At 35.4% G+C, this 16,741-nt stretch overlaps 1 protein-coding gene across 2 annotated transcripts in view; it reads right to left on the bottom strand.

Annotated features, from left to right (window-relative positions):
* LOC124615564 (integrin alpha-PS4-like) overlaps positions 1–16,741 on the bottom strand; it is a 176,951-nt gene that overhangs the window by 71,771 nt on the left and 88,439 nt on the right. For both annotated transcript variants that reach the window (XM_047143542.1, XM_047143541.1), the window contains exons 5-8: positions 12,932–13,026; positions 7,020–7,068; positions 3,451–3,558; positions 3,282–3,373 (exon numbers count right to left, since the gene is read on the bottom strand). In XM_047143542.1, the coding sequence (XP_046999498.1) occupies positions 3,282–3,373; positions 3,451–3,558; positions 7,020–7,068; positions 12,932–13,026 (344 nt within the window). The remainder of the gene's footprint in view (positions 1–3,281; positions 3,374–3,450; positions 3,559–7,019; positions 7,069–12,931; positions 13,027–16,741) is intronic.

Below are 16,741 nucleotides of genomic sequence, written 5' to 3'. Positions count from 1 at the left end.
TGAGTCATAACATGACATGCAGTGGCTGCACAAAAAGCATTATTCAACACGGTGGCATTGCTGTCAGGGTACCTCCAAGCTATAATACGTAGGTAGCAGTCATCCACTTCAGTAGTGTCCCTTGCGTGGCCTGAGCGAGTCATGTCAGCAATAGTTCCTTTCTCTCTGTATCTCCTCTACATCCAAACAAAACAATTTGATTCACTCCGAGATGCCTGGACACTTCCCTTGTTGAGAGCCCTTCCTGGCACAAAGTAACAATGTGGACACAATCGAAGCACGGTATTTACCATCTAGGCATGGTTGAACTACAGACAACAGGAGCTGTGTACCCCTTCTTCATGGAATGACGGGTCGTGATTGGCTATCAGACCCCCTCAGTCTAATAGGTGCTGCTCATGCATGGTTGTTTACATCTTTGGGTGAGTTTACTGATATCTCTGAACAGTAAAAGGGACTGTGTCTGTGATACAATATCCACAGTCAATGTCTATTTTCAGGAGTTCTGCACACCGTGGTGACACAAAACTTTTTTTGATGTGTGTAGATTTAATATTGGACAGTTCTGATAAAGGATACCTTGAATTCTCCATAACCAGAGATCAATGGGCTAGATGGAAAATTAATTTTCAGACAGTCTATGCATCTCTCTCTAGGGTTCAGAGTGAAGTTCAAAAGTCTATAAAAGGTTGCTAGTATATGTCAGGCAGCTAATTGAAAGTCCTCAAATATTCAGAGACAAAATAAAAGAATACAGAATATCTCATTAGTCACTCCTCCTACAATTTATCAGACTATTTGGACCAAGGGATGTGTATTTTATATCACTGTAATATTTATATTAGATCTTGATTTTGCCACAATTGTAATTTTTAACTGTCAAGCACTTCAAAGATGATTTTATTTCATAGATGAAAATGTAGTTGCAATGTTACAGCATAGTGCATAAACAGAGACTCAACATTCAGTAAACATAACAGAACAAATTGTCAATTAGTCATATAATAAAGTTCAGAAGTGGGCTATGAACAGAAGTGATCATGTGGCTTTAAAATGTTTGGCTCAATAATTTGTTCCATTTAAAAAACAAAAAATGGAACACTTGAGGAAGACTCTTAGTCTGATCCTGAATCTTTCTTAAATAAGTGGGATCCTGTCAGACTGGATTAATAGCAGACATCAAGTAATGAGCACTGACAGAGACAAGTGGACATTAGGTTTCAATGACAGTATCAGTAGTCAAAATCTGTTGTGAAAAGGTACTTGTGAAATATCAAGGACCAATTTCCCATAAACAGCATAGTAATAATTACAGTAATAATGGAAAATCTTTTTATTAATGATAGCACTTACAGAGAGTTATGGGAAAGAGTTTTTACATTATTGTATTCAGGAGTGATACAGGAATGACTGCCTATAACATTACTGTATTAAAACTTCACTGCCATATACATCAAGTGACTTTCAGTGTCTTGAATAAACCTATTGTTGGGCATAGATAAATTTAATGAGCATCTTGTAAAATGTGTCATTCTCTCTACATATGATCTCTAATTTTGCAAATTCACTGTGTTAGGGAGCCAATGGGTGCCTCAGATACAGCCATGAATTGTTATGTCATAGAACAGAAAAGAGCCTGTTCTTGAGAAATTTTCCTACTGTAATACATTGCAGTTTGCCACTCTAAACAATAGGGTTGAGTTAAGCTGCACTTTGTTATTGTGAGACTTTCCACAAAACCACAGAAGATAGACAGTTGTGGTTTGTATGTGTTATACTTTACTCTGAAAATGGTATCCTGTTCAAACACTGACTGACAGGTGAAGGACGTCATCAAGTTTCCCAGGACCTGAGACACTTGAGAAGGAGGTGTAAAGGGTTTCATGTTACAGTAAAATGGACCTGCTGTAAAGTTGCTGCCTTCTTGGAGATCAAGGGAAGCAGAGACAGGACATCTGAAAACATTCACAACCATTTCTCAGGAGAAATCCAACAGGGTATTTTCAGTGGGTAGAGGCTGATGCAGTGACAAGAACACCACTGGAACACAGCCTGAAGTTCATGTGTTTCGTGCTGGCTGCTGTCCAGGGATTTTTGAAATCAAAATCAAAAAGGTTGGTATCCTATAACCATGACTGGAAGGATGGAGGAATTGAATGAATCATTCATTGGGAGACATAGCAAAACAACACAATATGATCAGAAATTCAGCATCCTGAAGCATAAGAGTAGGGAAAGAAGAACAAAACTTCTGAACAGAAGCTTTCAGAGGGATATTTGTGGAAGATTTTCATTGCAAGTCATGTTTAAGTGATGTACATGTTGTTTCTCGTAGAACATTCTGACTTGGAATTCTGGAGAGATGTCATTTCATTTCCCACTCTGTTTTCAGACATTGAATCTGATTCCTGTATTCATCCTGGGGTATATTGGCTTTTTATGAGATCATTAGTTCCCTTTCTGTGTTAGTTAGTTTTCTTTTCTGTCCAATGATTGGATGCATGAACATTTGACTGAGTTCATGCTGTCTGGCTTACATCACCAAATACAACTTGAATACTGCCTCTGAAGTCTAATTGCAGCAGTCAAAAGACACTGCCTGCACATCAGGCATCAGGAGACCGTGAGTGACTGCTGCAGCCCAGACATTTGCACTATGCCAACTTTCAGTGGTGCTTTTACTTGGTGAGTAATTAAGAAGGAAGCCGTGGACAGGATGTGAGTCAAGCTGCTCTGAGCATCACCGATAAAGATGCAGATACAAAGAAATTCAGAGATAACCATTACTGGCTAACAAACAATGGCTTTGTCACACCACACCTGCTTGCCTGGAGATCAGTATGTCGCACTGACACCACAGTAGGTGCCTATGCTTTCATACACCACTGACTCCACCATGTGGTTAGGTAAAATGGTTAACAACCCAACATACCCAATACTGAGTTGTCTCTATGGGCAGTCAAATAGGAGGTGAGAAATTTTTATTTATAATTTATGTAGTACAATAAATGTGATTATATTTATACATTACATTTGTTAGGTAATGCAGGCTACCAGATTTCAGTTATCATGGTAAGATCATACACTTAAATTAGGACATGTTGAGGGAGGACTCAACAGAGAACATTAAATTTTACCTTTTATTATTTTTAATATGTGCCAAATAACTTACAGATAAAGACAAAGGCAAAATTTCAAACTATTTTCAAATAAAATTAGAATGCACTATATGAAATTAGGACCATAAAATAAAGTATATATGAGCACACATTCTCTCTCACCTTCCCCTTGCAATCTGCACCACGTGGAACTCCACTTACGTAGAATACTTCATTTGTATCAGCATAGAATTTTCCTGTCCCCAGTGAATAACCTTAAAAATGTACAATGCTATTAGAAACTGTTGAAAATCAGTCACAGAGAGATTATACTAACTCTGTTTTTACTCACCAAAATACGAATCTTCTTTTAGTGATGGAGTATGCCGTGGATTTGGAACTGCCACTTTGGTGTATTTAGATTTGTCACTTTCCTCTGTTCTGAATATGATAGCAGATCCTTGAAACACATCAAATATAAATGTTGAAGCTAATAATTATTGTAATATGGTGTTTTGTACTGCATTGTACTTATTTGTTTCCTCACAGAAGGTACAGGATGTGGAACAGACATTGGGTCTCTCTCTGCCTTATGGGACTTTTAATCAGTTCCTTCGTTAGCAAAGAGATACGGTACAAGTAATAAGATAAATTAAAGCAAAGATGAGTAGCTGATAAATAAAAGTAAATGTAGTCCCAACCCCCGAAGCATTGAAAAACCAAGATGCTGAAAAGGCATCAGAAGCTACAACAGTCGATCAAGCAAGATTATAGTATTAGTTTACCGGTATTTTTTCTATTTTTTGCACATTCTATGAGTCATATTTGTGGCAGTTCAACATGATATGAAGCATTTCATTATGTTCACAAGGAAGATACGTTTTATTAGTGAAAACATGGTTACCTGTTGGCAGTTTACATAACTGGATTATTTTGTTTAGGTCTACAACAAAATTTGATAAATTTAACCCCATTACATCTACATTTTCTGTTAAAAAATTCATTTATGGAATAGAGAGAGTTGTCAAATGTAAATTATTCCTATGTGTTTTTAAGCATTTTATTTATTATCTTTCAGCACCTTTAATTCAGGAAAGAGGTGGTCAAATATTTTTATCGATGCATACTTCGCTTCTTTCTGTGCAACAGTATGATCGAGTTGTGGATAGTGGACGTTATTTTTATTCCTAGTGTTATAGTTATGAACACTACTATAGTTACGAACACTACTATTATTCTGAAATAATGTCTGTTGCTCCACAACAAACTTCGTAAGAGAATAAATGTAGTGTGACATTTATGCCTAATTTTCTTTAAATATTTGCCTGTATGAAATTCTTAGAGGGACATCAGGTATTTATTCTTACAGCAAGTTTCATTGAATGGAAGTATATAAAGTAAGCTAATATGCAGACTCTGTCACTAATAGTTAAACTATGGGAATCAATACTTGCATGAAATCACAGAATACAGATGAAGATAAGAGATACAGAAAACATTGATAGGGGTGAATGAAGAGAGGGGTAACGCTAGATGAAAGGGGGAAATAAAATCAAAAGTCATGAAAACTACAACAATTAAAAATAAGTATGAAATACTGATGAAAGTAAAAATATTTAGCTGTACAAACATAAGGTGCATGGAAACAGAGAAAATAGGAGGATGTAAAGATAATTCAGAATGTATGAATGAGAAGCAAAAAAAGTTACATAAGATAACAGAGAGGAGTAAAAAAGGAAGAAGGCAGTAGAGCTGTAAAGAGAGAAGAAAGTAGTATATATTGAGTGGTGCTTCATTAAGAGATCCAGCTAAAGAGTTAAAAATTATTGTTGTTGAAATGCAATTTGTGGCACAAATATTCATTCCCCTCTATTACATTCCAGTAAATACTCACTGGTGGGATGTTTGTGATGTTTGATATTGATGGGATAATGTTAAACTATGAATGTGGTGTGTTCATGCCAATAGAATGTTAAGTAAGAGTGGCTGTTCAGTTGGCTCGCCACATATCTTGCTTCTTGATTATGTATGTTTGTTTTGAAATTCAACATTTATTTCTTACTTTTAATGCACCATTATGCTTTAGGATTGTACATTCTGTGTCAGTACACAACTAAATGGAAACAGGGAACTTAATAATTAATATGAGGCTGAACATTTCAAGTAACTCTAAAGGAAACAGTGCCACAAGTGAAACTTTGATTATAAAAGCTAGAAAGTCTTGATAGACTTGAGCAATCATGATACACTTATAAAATGACATATTGTCTACAGTTATAATTCATTCTGGCAGACCGTCATCATCAGATCCTCAAAAAAAGAACTGAGCAATACAAGGTAACATGCCAATTCTTGTACTGCATATCCCAATGCACAAGTACTATGTGGATAAATAAAGTGTGATCCAGGCACCGCTTTCCTCACATACATGTCAAACTTATGTTCTTAGCTAAGTCATAACTTTACTAACTAAGATTTGCATTCATCATTTCAGACAGACATTCAATCTGTGTACTGTGCATAATATTTGTATGAGATAAAAGATGAAACTCAGAAAAAGAATGACCAACTGTAATTTGTATAAAGTATCAGGATAAAACTCTTAGAATTGAAACTTCCTGACAGATTAAAACTGTGTGCCCGACCGAGACTCGAACTCGGGACCTTTGCCTTTCGCGGGCAAGTGCTCTACCAACTGAGCTACCGAAGCACGACTCACGCCCGGTACTCACAGCTTTACTTCTGCCAGTACCTCGTCTCCTACCTTCCAAACTACCTACAGAATTGTCTGTTGTACATAGGATGGTTCATATAGCTGAGAACTGATGTGAAAGGACATGGCTTGTCAGCATGGTTCAATACCAAATAGTTTGTAATGTAATGCCACTAAACAATCGAATTTTCATATAAACAGGCTTACACCTCTTTTATTTAACTGTATGTATTATTACTATTTTTAAATGCTGAAATTAAAAAGAATTGTCATTTAATATATAGCAACTAAACAGAGTCATTCATCATACAACCCGTCTTGTCATCTTCAACACATTTTTGGTAACTATTTGCTGGTAACATGAACTCACATGAAGACACAGTGGAACAGCTAGTGCACGGATAGCTTAATGGCTGTTCATAATATTACACTGGCTCAAAATGTTTGACACTGCTCACTGTACTAAGGAAATTTTTATCATAATGTATTAGTGCATAACTGTTTTTAGATTTTGAGCTTTCCTCATGTTGTGACAAGAGTAATCAAAACTGCTCAACTCAGAATCAATGAGTGAGAAATTTACTATAGATGTGTTCTTCAACTGTAACACAAGCCAAAACTAATCAAGCCTCTGCGCAATCTCACAAAAAAATATGTGCAGAAAGATGTCAATGAATGAAAGAAATGAGTGTAGGTATATGTGGACTGAGGTGGGTCCTACTTTGAAAGTAAGTGAAATTAACTGAACATATTTAGTAAGTATCCAGATTTGCATCAGTTTTGCTTCTTTCTGTCAGTCTCTTAAAATATTTCCTTGAGAAGCAAGTTGAAAAATTTTGATGAAACTTACACAGTGTAATTAACTAAGTGAGGTCAGAAACCAGTTGTGAATGAATATTGCCCTGTTAGTGTGAGCAGTCACAATGCATTTGTGTTTATATGGTATGTAATTAAGATATATGCACCTAAAGAGGTAACAGAAATTTTATTTCTTTTCTAATCAACATCAATTTCATGAACCTACTTCTCTGAAAGCAATGATTTTTCATGATTGGTAACAAGGATCATTTGATATCTAGATGCTGGCACAACAAAAATGAAACTTTTGGAAGTTTCTTTAAACACTTGACAGCAGTAACATAATGCACACATTTCGATGTGAATTTTACTTTACTTGATTAAATGGAGAAGAACTCTGCAGTGCTTACCTTTCCAGACATATATACCAGGTGCACCAATTATAATTTCAGTATCATTCTGAAAAAGAAAGTAATACATAAAGAAAAAAGATTTTTAATGTCATTTGTTTGCATTATTTTAAATTGTGATTGTGAAATATGTTTAGTTGAGTTAATTAAATGAAAAGATTTGCACTTCGATATGCCTCTTAAATAAAAATGACATTTACAAAGGCAATTCATACACACTGTGTCATGAAAAGTATAATGTTTATAATGTGCCACTTAGTCTGTTGAATAGAATGCAAATAATCTGATGCAATGTCCTATTTCTCATTTGAAAGTATCTTTCATTGTGTTATTTTAAGTGTTTACGGAAATTAAATTTCAGTTTTCATTGAAGTATTATGTTGTTCAACCAGTACAACAATTCAGATACAAAATGAGTTTGTCATATTCACTGATGCATTTCCTATAAGTCCTCCTGCATATATCACCAACAATATCCTGCACTCTTTACTGTGCTGCTGTTGGGAGATTTATCTATAAGCAACCTTCTTTCCTCTCTGAGTGCTGCAGAAGATGGTTATGAAATTTTGCACACCAACAGAATTTGAGCTGACTAACACTTTGGTGACCAAGCCTGATAGTAGCTCAGGGCACAAAACTGTTTTCAAATGACTGCACCCAAGTACATCTCAGGCTGTGATTTTCATGATGTGTGAGCTACTTACCACTTGAAAACAGAGCTAGTTTTGTATGGGAGCAATATACAGACACCATATTATCTACCCCTTGACAGATTCTGCATTCTCGTGAAAATTTCTAGCATTATTTCGAATGTCAAATGTAAGAGCATTGAGCCATTGTGTGCTCTTGTTGGCATGAGTTTCATGTGTGAATTTTGTATTTTGTTATATTTCTGCTAAATATGCCATGCTTGCTGGGTGAACAAGAATGTTTGAAAGCTCAGGATGAAGAATTCAATGATTCTACAAAGGGGGGAGAAATAAATATCTGAGTGAGAACAATCTGAAGAAGATTAATGTTTCGGTAATATACAGTCAGCTACAATTTTTCTTTGCTAATGTTGTTGCTACAAATGCTGCTGCTGAAGTTACAGTTTAGTTCTGTTTCATTTGTCCTAATTTCATCTTTTTTACAAATGAATCTCATGGTGAAGCAGTACCAAACATGGGTTTTCAAAATTTGTTTGTTGAAGTCAAGACAATTTAGTGGCAAAACAAACAGCAAAGAAATGAGCTGATATTACCCTGATTGCAATGTATCTCTCTGCATACAAGAATGCTACAAACATTTCTGAATAAAAACCATTTAGGTGCCAAATTATTCAAGAACTCACCTCATACTTTTTTTTGGAGGATAATTATACTTTCCACCATAATTATTGTAAAAATTTGTAATCCATAAAAGAACTAAAATAAATATAAAAAATAAATCTTGAAGATTGGCCTTTTTTAAATGTATATTAACCCTTTAAATATAATAGAGGGAAACATTCCACGTGGGCAAAATATATCTAAAAACAAAGATGATGTGACTTACCAAACAAAAGTGCTGGCAGGTTGATAGACACACAAACAAACACAAACATACACACAAAATTCAAGCTTTCGCAACCAACGGTTGCTTCATCAGGAAAGAGGGAAGGAGAGGGAAAGACAAAAGGATGTGGGTTTTAAGGGAGAGGGTAAGGAGGCATTCCAATCCCGGGAGCAGAAAGACTTACCTTAGGGGGAAAAAAGGACAGGTATACACTCGCACACACACACATATCCATCCGCACATACACAGACACAAGCAGACATTTGTAAGGGCAAAGAGTTTGGGCCAAACTCTTTGCCTTTACAAATGTCTGCTTGTGTCTGTGTATGTGTGGATGGATATGTGTGTGTGTGTGTGTGTGTGTGTGTGTGTGTGTGTGTGAGTGTATACCTGTCCTTTTTTCCCCCTAAGGTAAGTCTTTCCGCTCCCGGGATTGGAATGCCTCCTTACCCTCTCCCTTAAAACCCACATCCTTTTGTCTTTCCCTCTCCTTCCCTCTTTCCAGATGAAGCAACTGTTGGTTGCGAAAGCTTGAATTTTGTGTGTATGTTTGTGTTTGTTTGTGTGTCTATCGACCTGCCAGCACTTTTGTTTGGTAAGTCACATCATCTTTGTTTTTAGATATATTAACCCTTTAAGATATATCAGACACAAATGTGTCAGAAGCATTTTAAATCATGTATAAATTGCTGAGCTTTTGGGCCTAGAATGTTTCTAAGTGGCTGGACCACAAAGTGCGGACGCTGTGTTGAATGCCATAACATTAGTATGCTTTTCTAACCTCAGGTTTGAATGTTGATACTTATCAAGTCAGCCAAACACCACTATCAACTTTTCACCTCTGAATGCTTTATTCACTTTTTATATTACGAAATGTTTCTCTTTAATGATATGTGTAACAAACTGCTAGCAGTTCTAGCATTTAGCATATGTTCGCTCTCTATTGTCTTACAGAACATTCAAATGGCTTGTGATCTACACTAGTATGACACAAACTTTACAAACAATTTTCACTGAGACTCTGCAGATTTCACTAGATATGAAAGTGACTTGCACTATCAAATCCACTACACTATGATCACTGTAAGTCATTAAATTAAAAATTTCAGTACATATTAATTCCAGATTGCCTTTTTCAGTATTTAGTCATTACTTTCTATCTAGTCTTTCACTTCTTTTTCATATGGTCTGCCTTACTACACAGGTGTTACATTTTCAGTAAACATTATTCAGTAGATCTTTAACAGACTAAGCCATCTTATAACACTATTTTGTAACTTGTAACATACTGTTTCTGTGTAGAGCCACTATTCCAACACCTCATATGTATAGTTTAATGATGTTTCACAGAAGCATTCCTGTGAAACTTGCAGTAATAGCTCTCCTGGAAGAAAGAAAACTGAGAAACGTGGCTTAGCTACAACCTGGAGGATGTTTATTGAATGAAATTTTCACTCTGCAGTGGAGTGTGCATTGAGATAAAACTTTCTGGCTGATTAAAACTTAGACTGGACTGAGACCAGAACTCAAGACCTTTGAATTTCACTGATAAGTGCTCTACTGACTGAGCTGCCTCAACATGACTCACGACCCATCCCCACAGCTTTACTTCCTCTAGTACCCATTCCTTCATTCTAGAAATTCATAGATGGTGGTAGCACCTGCCAAATGTAGTGTGTTTAGATGTATTTCTGTCTAGTGATATAGGATTTTTTAATAAAGGAAAAGTAAATCGAAACAGTTGCTGGTTACTGACTCAACTACAAAAATATTATATTTCACAGAGCTGAGTGAAATTTAAATATTTTCTTAGTTGTACATTTTCCATTTGAAATTTTACTGCACAGTGAAATACATTGACTGTTGTAATTCTTCATGCTTTCCCGGCGATCTGTTGACATCTTGGATATTCGGGAATCCAGCCGGATGTTCGCGTCGTTCTCGCACGATATTTCAACAGCGTGCCTCGCTGTCTTCTTCAGGTGCTACCTGAAGAAGACAGCGAGGCACATTGACTGTTGTTCCAACAAAATACCTCTAGATTTTCCAAGTATATGTTTTGTTCACAAATGTGATATTTCTTATTTCAAAAATTTTTGAATGGTTAATCTTGTAGTAGGAAATGGTTGTCTTTACTCATCCATTCTTTGCATTATGTCCACAATTTTACAATGAAGAGTCAACGTGTTTATTCACTAAAACAATTATGTACCAAAGAGATAGTCAGAATCTTCAAAGATGTAAAATGGTGTAAAATATAACTTAATCGAACAAATACAACCATGCATTCAGCAAAAAAGCTGCTCCCTTTCAATTTAACTAATTAGCTCTTGTTTATCTACATTTGCTCATTTACTTTAACACAAATTCTTAATAACTATCAAAGGACAGCAGTTACTGATATACTGTAAGATTAGAGGCATTTACACAGTGATTGTTGTTGCTTTTGAAACTAGTAACAGTAATTTTCAATTCATGTATCTGTAGTGCAGACAGGCTGATTCAGCAGCCCCCACCAATCTCATTTTATGCAACCTGCTATGTTATATCTAGCTTTCAAGTCCACATGAGAGATTTTCATATTCTCTTGCTCACTACACCCAAACTAGTAGTTCCTTGAAAAAAAGTATGAATAGGATCATTTTTAGGAAATTTAATGTAGTTAAATTTTGTTCTGGGATACGTTTTCATTGTACCCCATTGTTTTATAATTATTCAAGAAAAACAGTTAAAAAGACCTTCAAATGCACCCCCACTCCCACACTCACCCTCCAATTGTCAGGATTCCTAGTATGTTGTTCATGGTATTCCTCCTACCTATGTACAAATGTTGTAGCTGCACAAATTATTTCCCACATCTGACCTTTTTTGGTAATCATTGAATGGTCTTATTATGTCTCTAGCTTAACTGAGCACTTACAAATTGTAAAACTGATGTCTCTGAAAATTTCCCCTAAAATCTTGGGAATTTTAACAGCATAAAATAAAAAATTACATTGTTGTATTCATCAGGTCTTCAGAATACAAAACTATTGTGCTTGTAAGAATTAAGTCTGGATCAAATTGTCAACATGATTAGTCTTAGTCTAAGATTTATGAAAGTCAATTTGCTTTCATTACCCTCATGGGCACATTTAAATTAATAATGTTGATGGAATAGATGACTATGTTAACATTGTAATAGCCCAGCCAATAGAGATAAAAAAGGTCAAAAATCAGGAATAATTTGTTACTCAGAAATTTTAGCACTGTGGTAGGAGGGAGTGCCTTGAACAACATACTGGAAATCCTGACTGGTGATGGATGAGTGTGGAGATGGAGGTGTCTTAGAAGATCACTTTTGTATGTTTTCCTGTATAACTTGAAAACTGCGGCCTCCAGCAAAAATGTATCCCAGTATAAATTTTAACTACTTTAAATTTCATATGAAGAGATCCTGTTCTTTTTTTCTGTAGGACTAATGGTTCACATGTAGCTAGCAGGACAATATGAAAATCTCATGTTTCATTTTTGAAGGCCAGATATAAGAGTGTGGGTTGCATAAAATGACATTGATAGGGGCAACTGAATCACTCTGTATATGATTTAAACTTTCTACTGGACTGGCAGGGATTCCCTACAGACAGCTTGTAGAAGACTTTTGCACAAGGTTATATAGCTCTATTCTGAACCCTAGCGAAGGCAGAGTCTTCGTGAATAATATTTTTGAGTGGTGTGTTGCGTATTTCTAAACTGCAGTTAATCTGAAATTCATTTAAATAGCTAGTAAAGGGTACATGTATAGAAAGTCAATGCAATAATTCTCAGATTTATGAAGAGACTTCTGCAATATGTGCAGCTATTATCTTTGCACAATATTTTTAATTCTTGATTTGGCAAAATGGTACTTTATTGACTACATCACCAAAGTAAATGTTCTGCAGACCAACAAGAAGTTGAAATATGCACAACAAAGTAACATTTTTTTTCAGCAGCACAGTACAGTGAATAATACTTCATAGTGTAAATGAAACTAAACTGATTTAGAAAAGAAAAGCTATGAAAATTCACTAAGTGCCATACTTTTTGGATTGCAAAGTGATAGCTTCTATGGTGTTTTATTTTGATTACATGTAATATGAGGGATTCTTGTGTCAGTATAGTGATATGATGCTGTTTCAGAATAAAAGTGTACTGTACTATGTCTGTTTATCTCAATGATACAGGTTTGAATTATACAGTACTTTGGCTTGAGAACAAGATGCAAATGAAAAAAAGAATAAATTATTTACAATAACTGAACCAGAAAGTTATTTGGAACCCATTTAACATATTGTACCATGAAAAAATTTGTTAACTTGTTTTTTGCAGACTGATAAATCAATTTTTGAACTTACTTTTGCAAACTGAACTGCCAGTCCAGCTTGTCCATAACTGTAATAGTATTTTATAGCCTTCTCACCATTTTCTATTTCTTCATAACCTTGATCCCCTGCAAACAAAATAGGAAATCTCCATAAACAATTTATTGTGTGTTCATTTAAGCTAATTACTAAGTAATTCAGTAATTGGGTCAGAAAATATTGATATAATTAAGTTTTGATAGATTCCTTTAATTGTGGTTTTAACTAAGAAAACCAAATAATGGTTTGCTGTTACTTTAGCAGTGCTATAAAAATTGCCCTAGTGATTTCTTATCAGATAACATATGTTATATACGGTAATAGATATTTTCATATTTTTTTTTTTTTAATATGCTGGAGGTCTCGGCGAAATGTGTGAAGAAATATGATACCAGGGGACATATTTTCAGTGTTCAAACTTGTGGTGACGCTGTCATTTCATCAACTGCAGATGAAGTGTTCATGATATTCTTAATACTAATCATTGACTCTTTGTGATAGTTGTTTGAGTGTGTTATTAATCTTATTTAATACATTCCATATTTCTGAAGCTCATCCTTTGCTATTAAGTGAGGGCAAATCAAAAGTACCATAGGTTCTCTGCTTAGCACTTAGAAGCAGAGGATAAATCTGTTAGCTGAAGCATCTTTCATACACTGTGCTAAAGTGCATAGCTTAAAAGTAATGTCAGTGCAACAGCAGGTACAAGATTTTTGAGAGATAATTGGAGGTACACATCAATTTATTTGCATTTTAAAGGTAAAAACAGAACCTCTTAACATACACAGAACAATGATATGTCTCTGTAGGGAGCAGAACTAACAGAGTGAAATTTACAGAGCATTAAATGATTGGGAGAAAACAGAAGGTGGTGTGGTGATTTATTGAGATGAAGTGCCCTGGTGTAAATCGAGTCGAAAATATACACATAAACAGGAGAGTGATTTTGAGGTAAAGGTAATAAAAGTGTTGAGTCATTAACAGGCATGTGAACAAGACTAAAAACTTCACCAGCTGTACCTGTAAATATCTCAACACTTTTACTATATGGCGGGTTGTTATAATTACTCCTTAATTATTTGCATTCTGCCATAACCTTCCACACCATATTTGTAAATAGTATAAGTTGAAGGTAACTTCATTTTTTTCACAAGGCTTTGCTTGGACCTATCTCCAAGTTTGTATTATGAAGTTTTGTTCTGAACAGTAAACATAAGACTATGGGAAATAGTCAAATTATTGATAAATGTTATAAGCTATTTTATTGACAACAATTCCATACATGCATATAGGTGTATAACAAAAGGAAGTGGTGCCAGCACATGGATAAATTAACCAAAAGCTCACTTCTGCCTGCTTTGCACTTAGAAATCTCTCTAACTGCATTGAATTGAGGATGAGATTGCTAGTATAAATTGCACACTTTCAATTTATGGCACATTCTTCTGGGGCAGTGATTCTAATGTCAAAAGGTAATACTTATCGAAAAGTACCCAGTAAGAATACTGCATAAAGTAATGAACCAAACACCTTGCAGAAACCTCTCCAGGGATATTAAAATTCTTACACTTACATGTCGAAACACTTATTCCATAACTTTATTTGTAGTTATTAATAAGAATGAAACCTTTATGAACTGAGAAATTTACAACCATTATTTGACAAGTAAACATAGCTTCCATATACATTATGCTTCTCCATTTATGGTTCAGAAAAGTGTTATACTTTCTGCTGAAAAGGTCTAACAAGTTGTTGGCAGACATCAGACAGGGAGTTGGACATACGCAAATATTCAAAACTAATGTAATCAAGAACTTTATTAACCATTCCTTCTACAATTTATTGGAATGTCAGAGATGTAAATTCTAGCTAACAATAATATTCACATTACCCAGATATTAACCTGACTAAACAGGATGAGTCAGGTATGGAACATCTGCTGCACTCATGTTAGAATTTCAGCAGAGATATCTGAAAAGGCTGTTGTAATATGTCACTGCATATCACTGGATGTAGTTGGTATGTCCTTGTAGACAAAACCTTTCAGCTTCCCCCTCAGAAAAAAGTCTACAGGTGTAAAATGCAGGAAACAGACTGGTCAAGGTACAGGTCGTCTGCATCCTATCCAATGATTTGGAGACAATTTGTGAAGACATGCTGTAGTACTTTGTGCACTATGAGCCAGACAGCCACCACGTTGGTATCACAGGTTTCTCCTAGCCTGCCGAGCGACGTCTTCTAGTACCCATGGAAGACTGTCTGCTAAGAGGCTACTGATGTATAATTCTTGCATCCATTTAGTGTTCTATGAAAATGGGCCTATGAGCTGTGATGTTTCACTATCCCACACTATATGTTTGCACTCCATGGACTCTGAAATTCTGCTAGAAAAAGTCAATGGAGATTGTCAACAGACCAATAATGCATGTTTTGGTGGTTTACCTGGCCATGATTGGTAAAACTGGCTTAATTACTAAACATGATACATGACTGATCTGGAGAAGTCTTAATGCCCATGAACAGAAGTTAACATGATTGTCATAATAGTTTCCATGTAGCTTTTATTGAAGAGAGGTATGATAGGGATGGAACCTATGTCAATGGAGAATGCCTGACTCATGCCACTTTCTCATGCAATTATGCAAGAGCTAAAGTGTGGATCAACTGCAACAGCAGCAAGAATATTACTGTCTCTGTCTTCTGTTGTCACTTCTTTCCTTCTGTTACACTGTCTAGGCGTTACAATACTTTCCACATAACTGATTGAACATGTTGATAAATAATTGCCAAGATGGTTGATGTCTGTTGGGATAATTTGTACCATACGCCACACCTGAATGAACTGCATTATTTCTACACTCTCCATACACCATGAACATGTTGGGTTTTTCTGCATTGGTCAGTCCTGTCATCCACTCACAACCTTAGGCTTGGACTATCACACACTAACTGACAAGCCAGCTGCAATGCACTCAGGGAACACACAAGCACACTGTAAGCAAACATAACAACATCTTATGATGACACAAACACATGTAGGTATGGAAACTTTTCAAAATATGGTACCTCATAAATGACTTGCACTAGAATCTTGCACAAACACCACAGACATTCCAATTTACCCAACTTCTAGTCTGTTAATGTCAATAGGCACTGTTCTCTTTAAAAAAGTGTATGTTTGCACAAAAAATACTCTTTCTGAGCATTATTACAGTCTCTTCACTGGATAACAATATGAGTCCCTCACTAGCAATCCATTCCTTGAAAACAGTACGTCAATACCATTTTCCATTTTCACAATATTTGTGGTGCAGGTTTTAAGTGATGTACACTGTATATAGAGAACTGACAGTACTCTGTGTAAAGTCAGACACATGCTTAGTCTGAAATACTCCTTAAAAACAGTGGCTCGGTAATGTAAGAGGATGAACAGTGGGATTTAGAAAGTAATTACTTTTATACTATTATATGAGAGTAAATTTATATGGTCTAGAACTCATATACTACTTTCAGTTATTGTTCTTTTATGTCCATTTTAATAATTCTCTTTTATTCCCTATGATAGTAGCTTCTGATATCCTTATGTTATTCTGCAACATGGAATTTAAAAAAAAAATGTATTTGGAATGGGAATACCCCAGACCACCAAATCTAAACAGTGTAGGAGATCTGCATGTGGCAGCAGGTCAAGATGACATCTGTCTTTTGTGATACTCATAAATGACCCTAAAAACTGGGGCACAGCAGGAGATATTAGTTATTATTAAAAAGCCATTCAGTAAAGATGACATTAAAGCAGGTAAA

The sequence above is a fragment of the Schistocerca americana genome, chromosome 5 (genome assembly GCF_021461395.2).
Source record: "Schistocerca americana isolate TAMUIC-IGC-003095 chromosome 5, iqSchAmer2.1, whole genome shotgun sequence".
Taxonomy (NCBI): Eukaryota; Metazoa; Arthropoda; class Insecta; order Orthoptera; family Acrididae; genus Schistocerca; species Schistocerca americana.
This window is presented reverse-complemented; position numbering and strand designations above follow the sequence as displayed.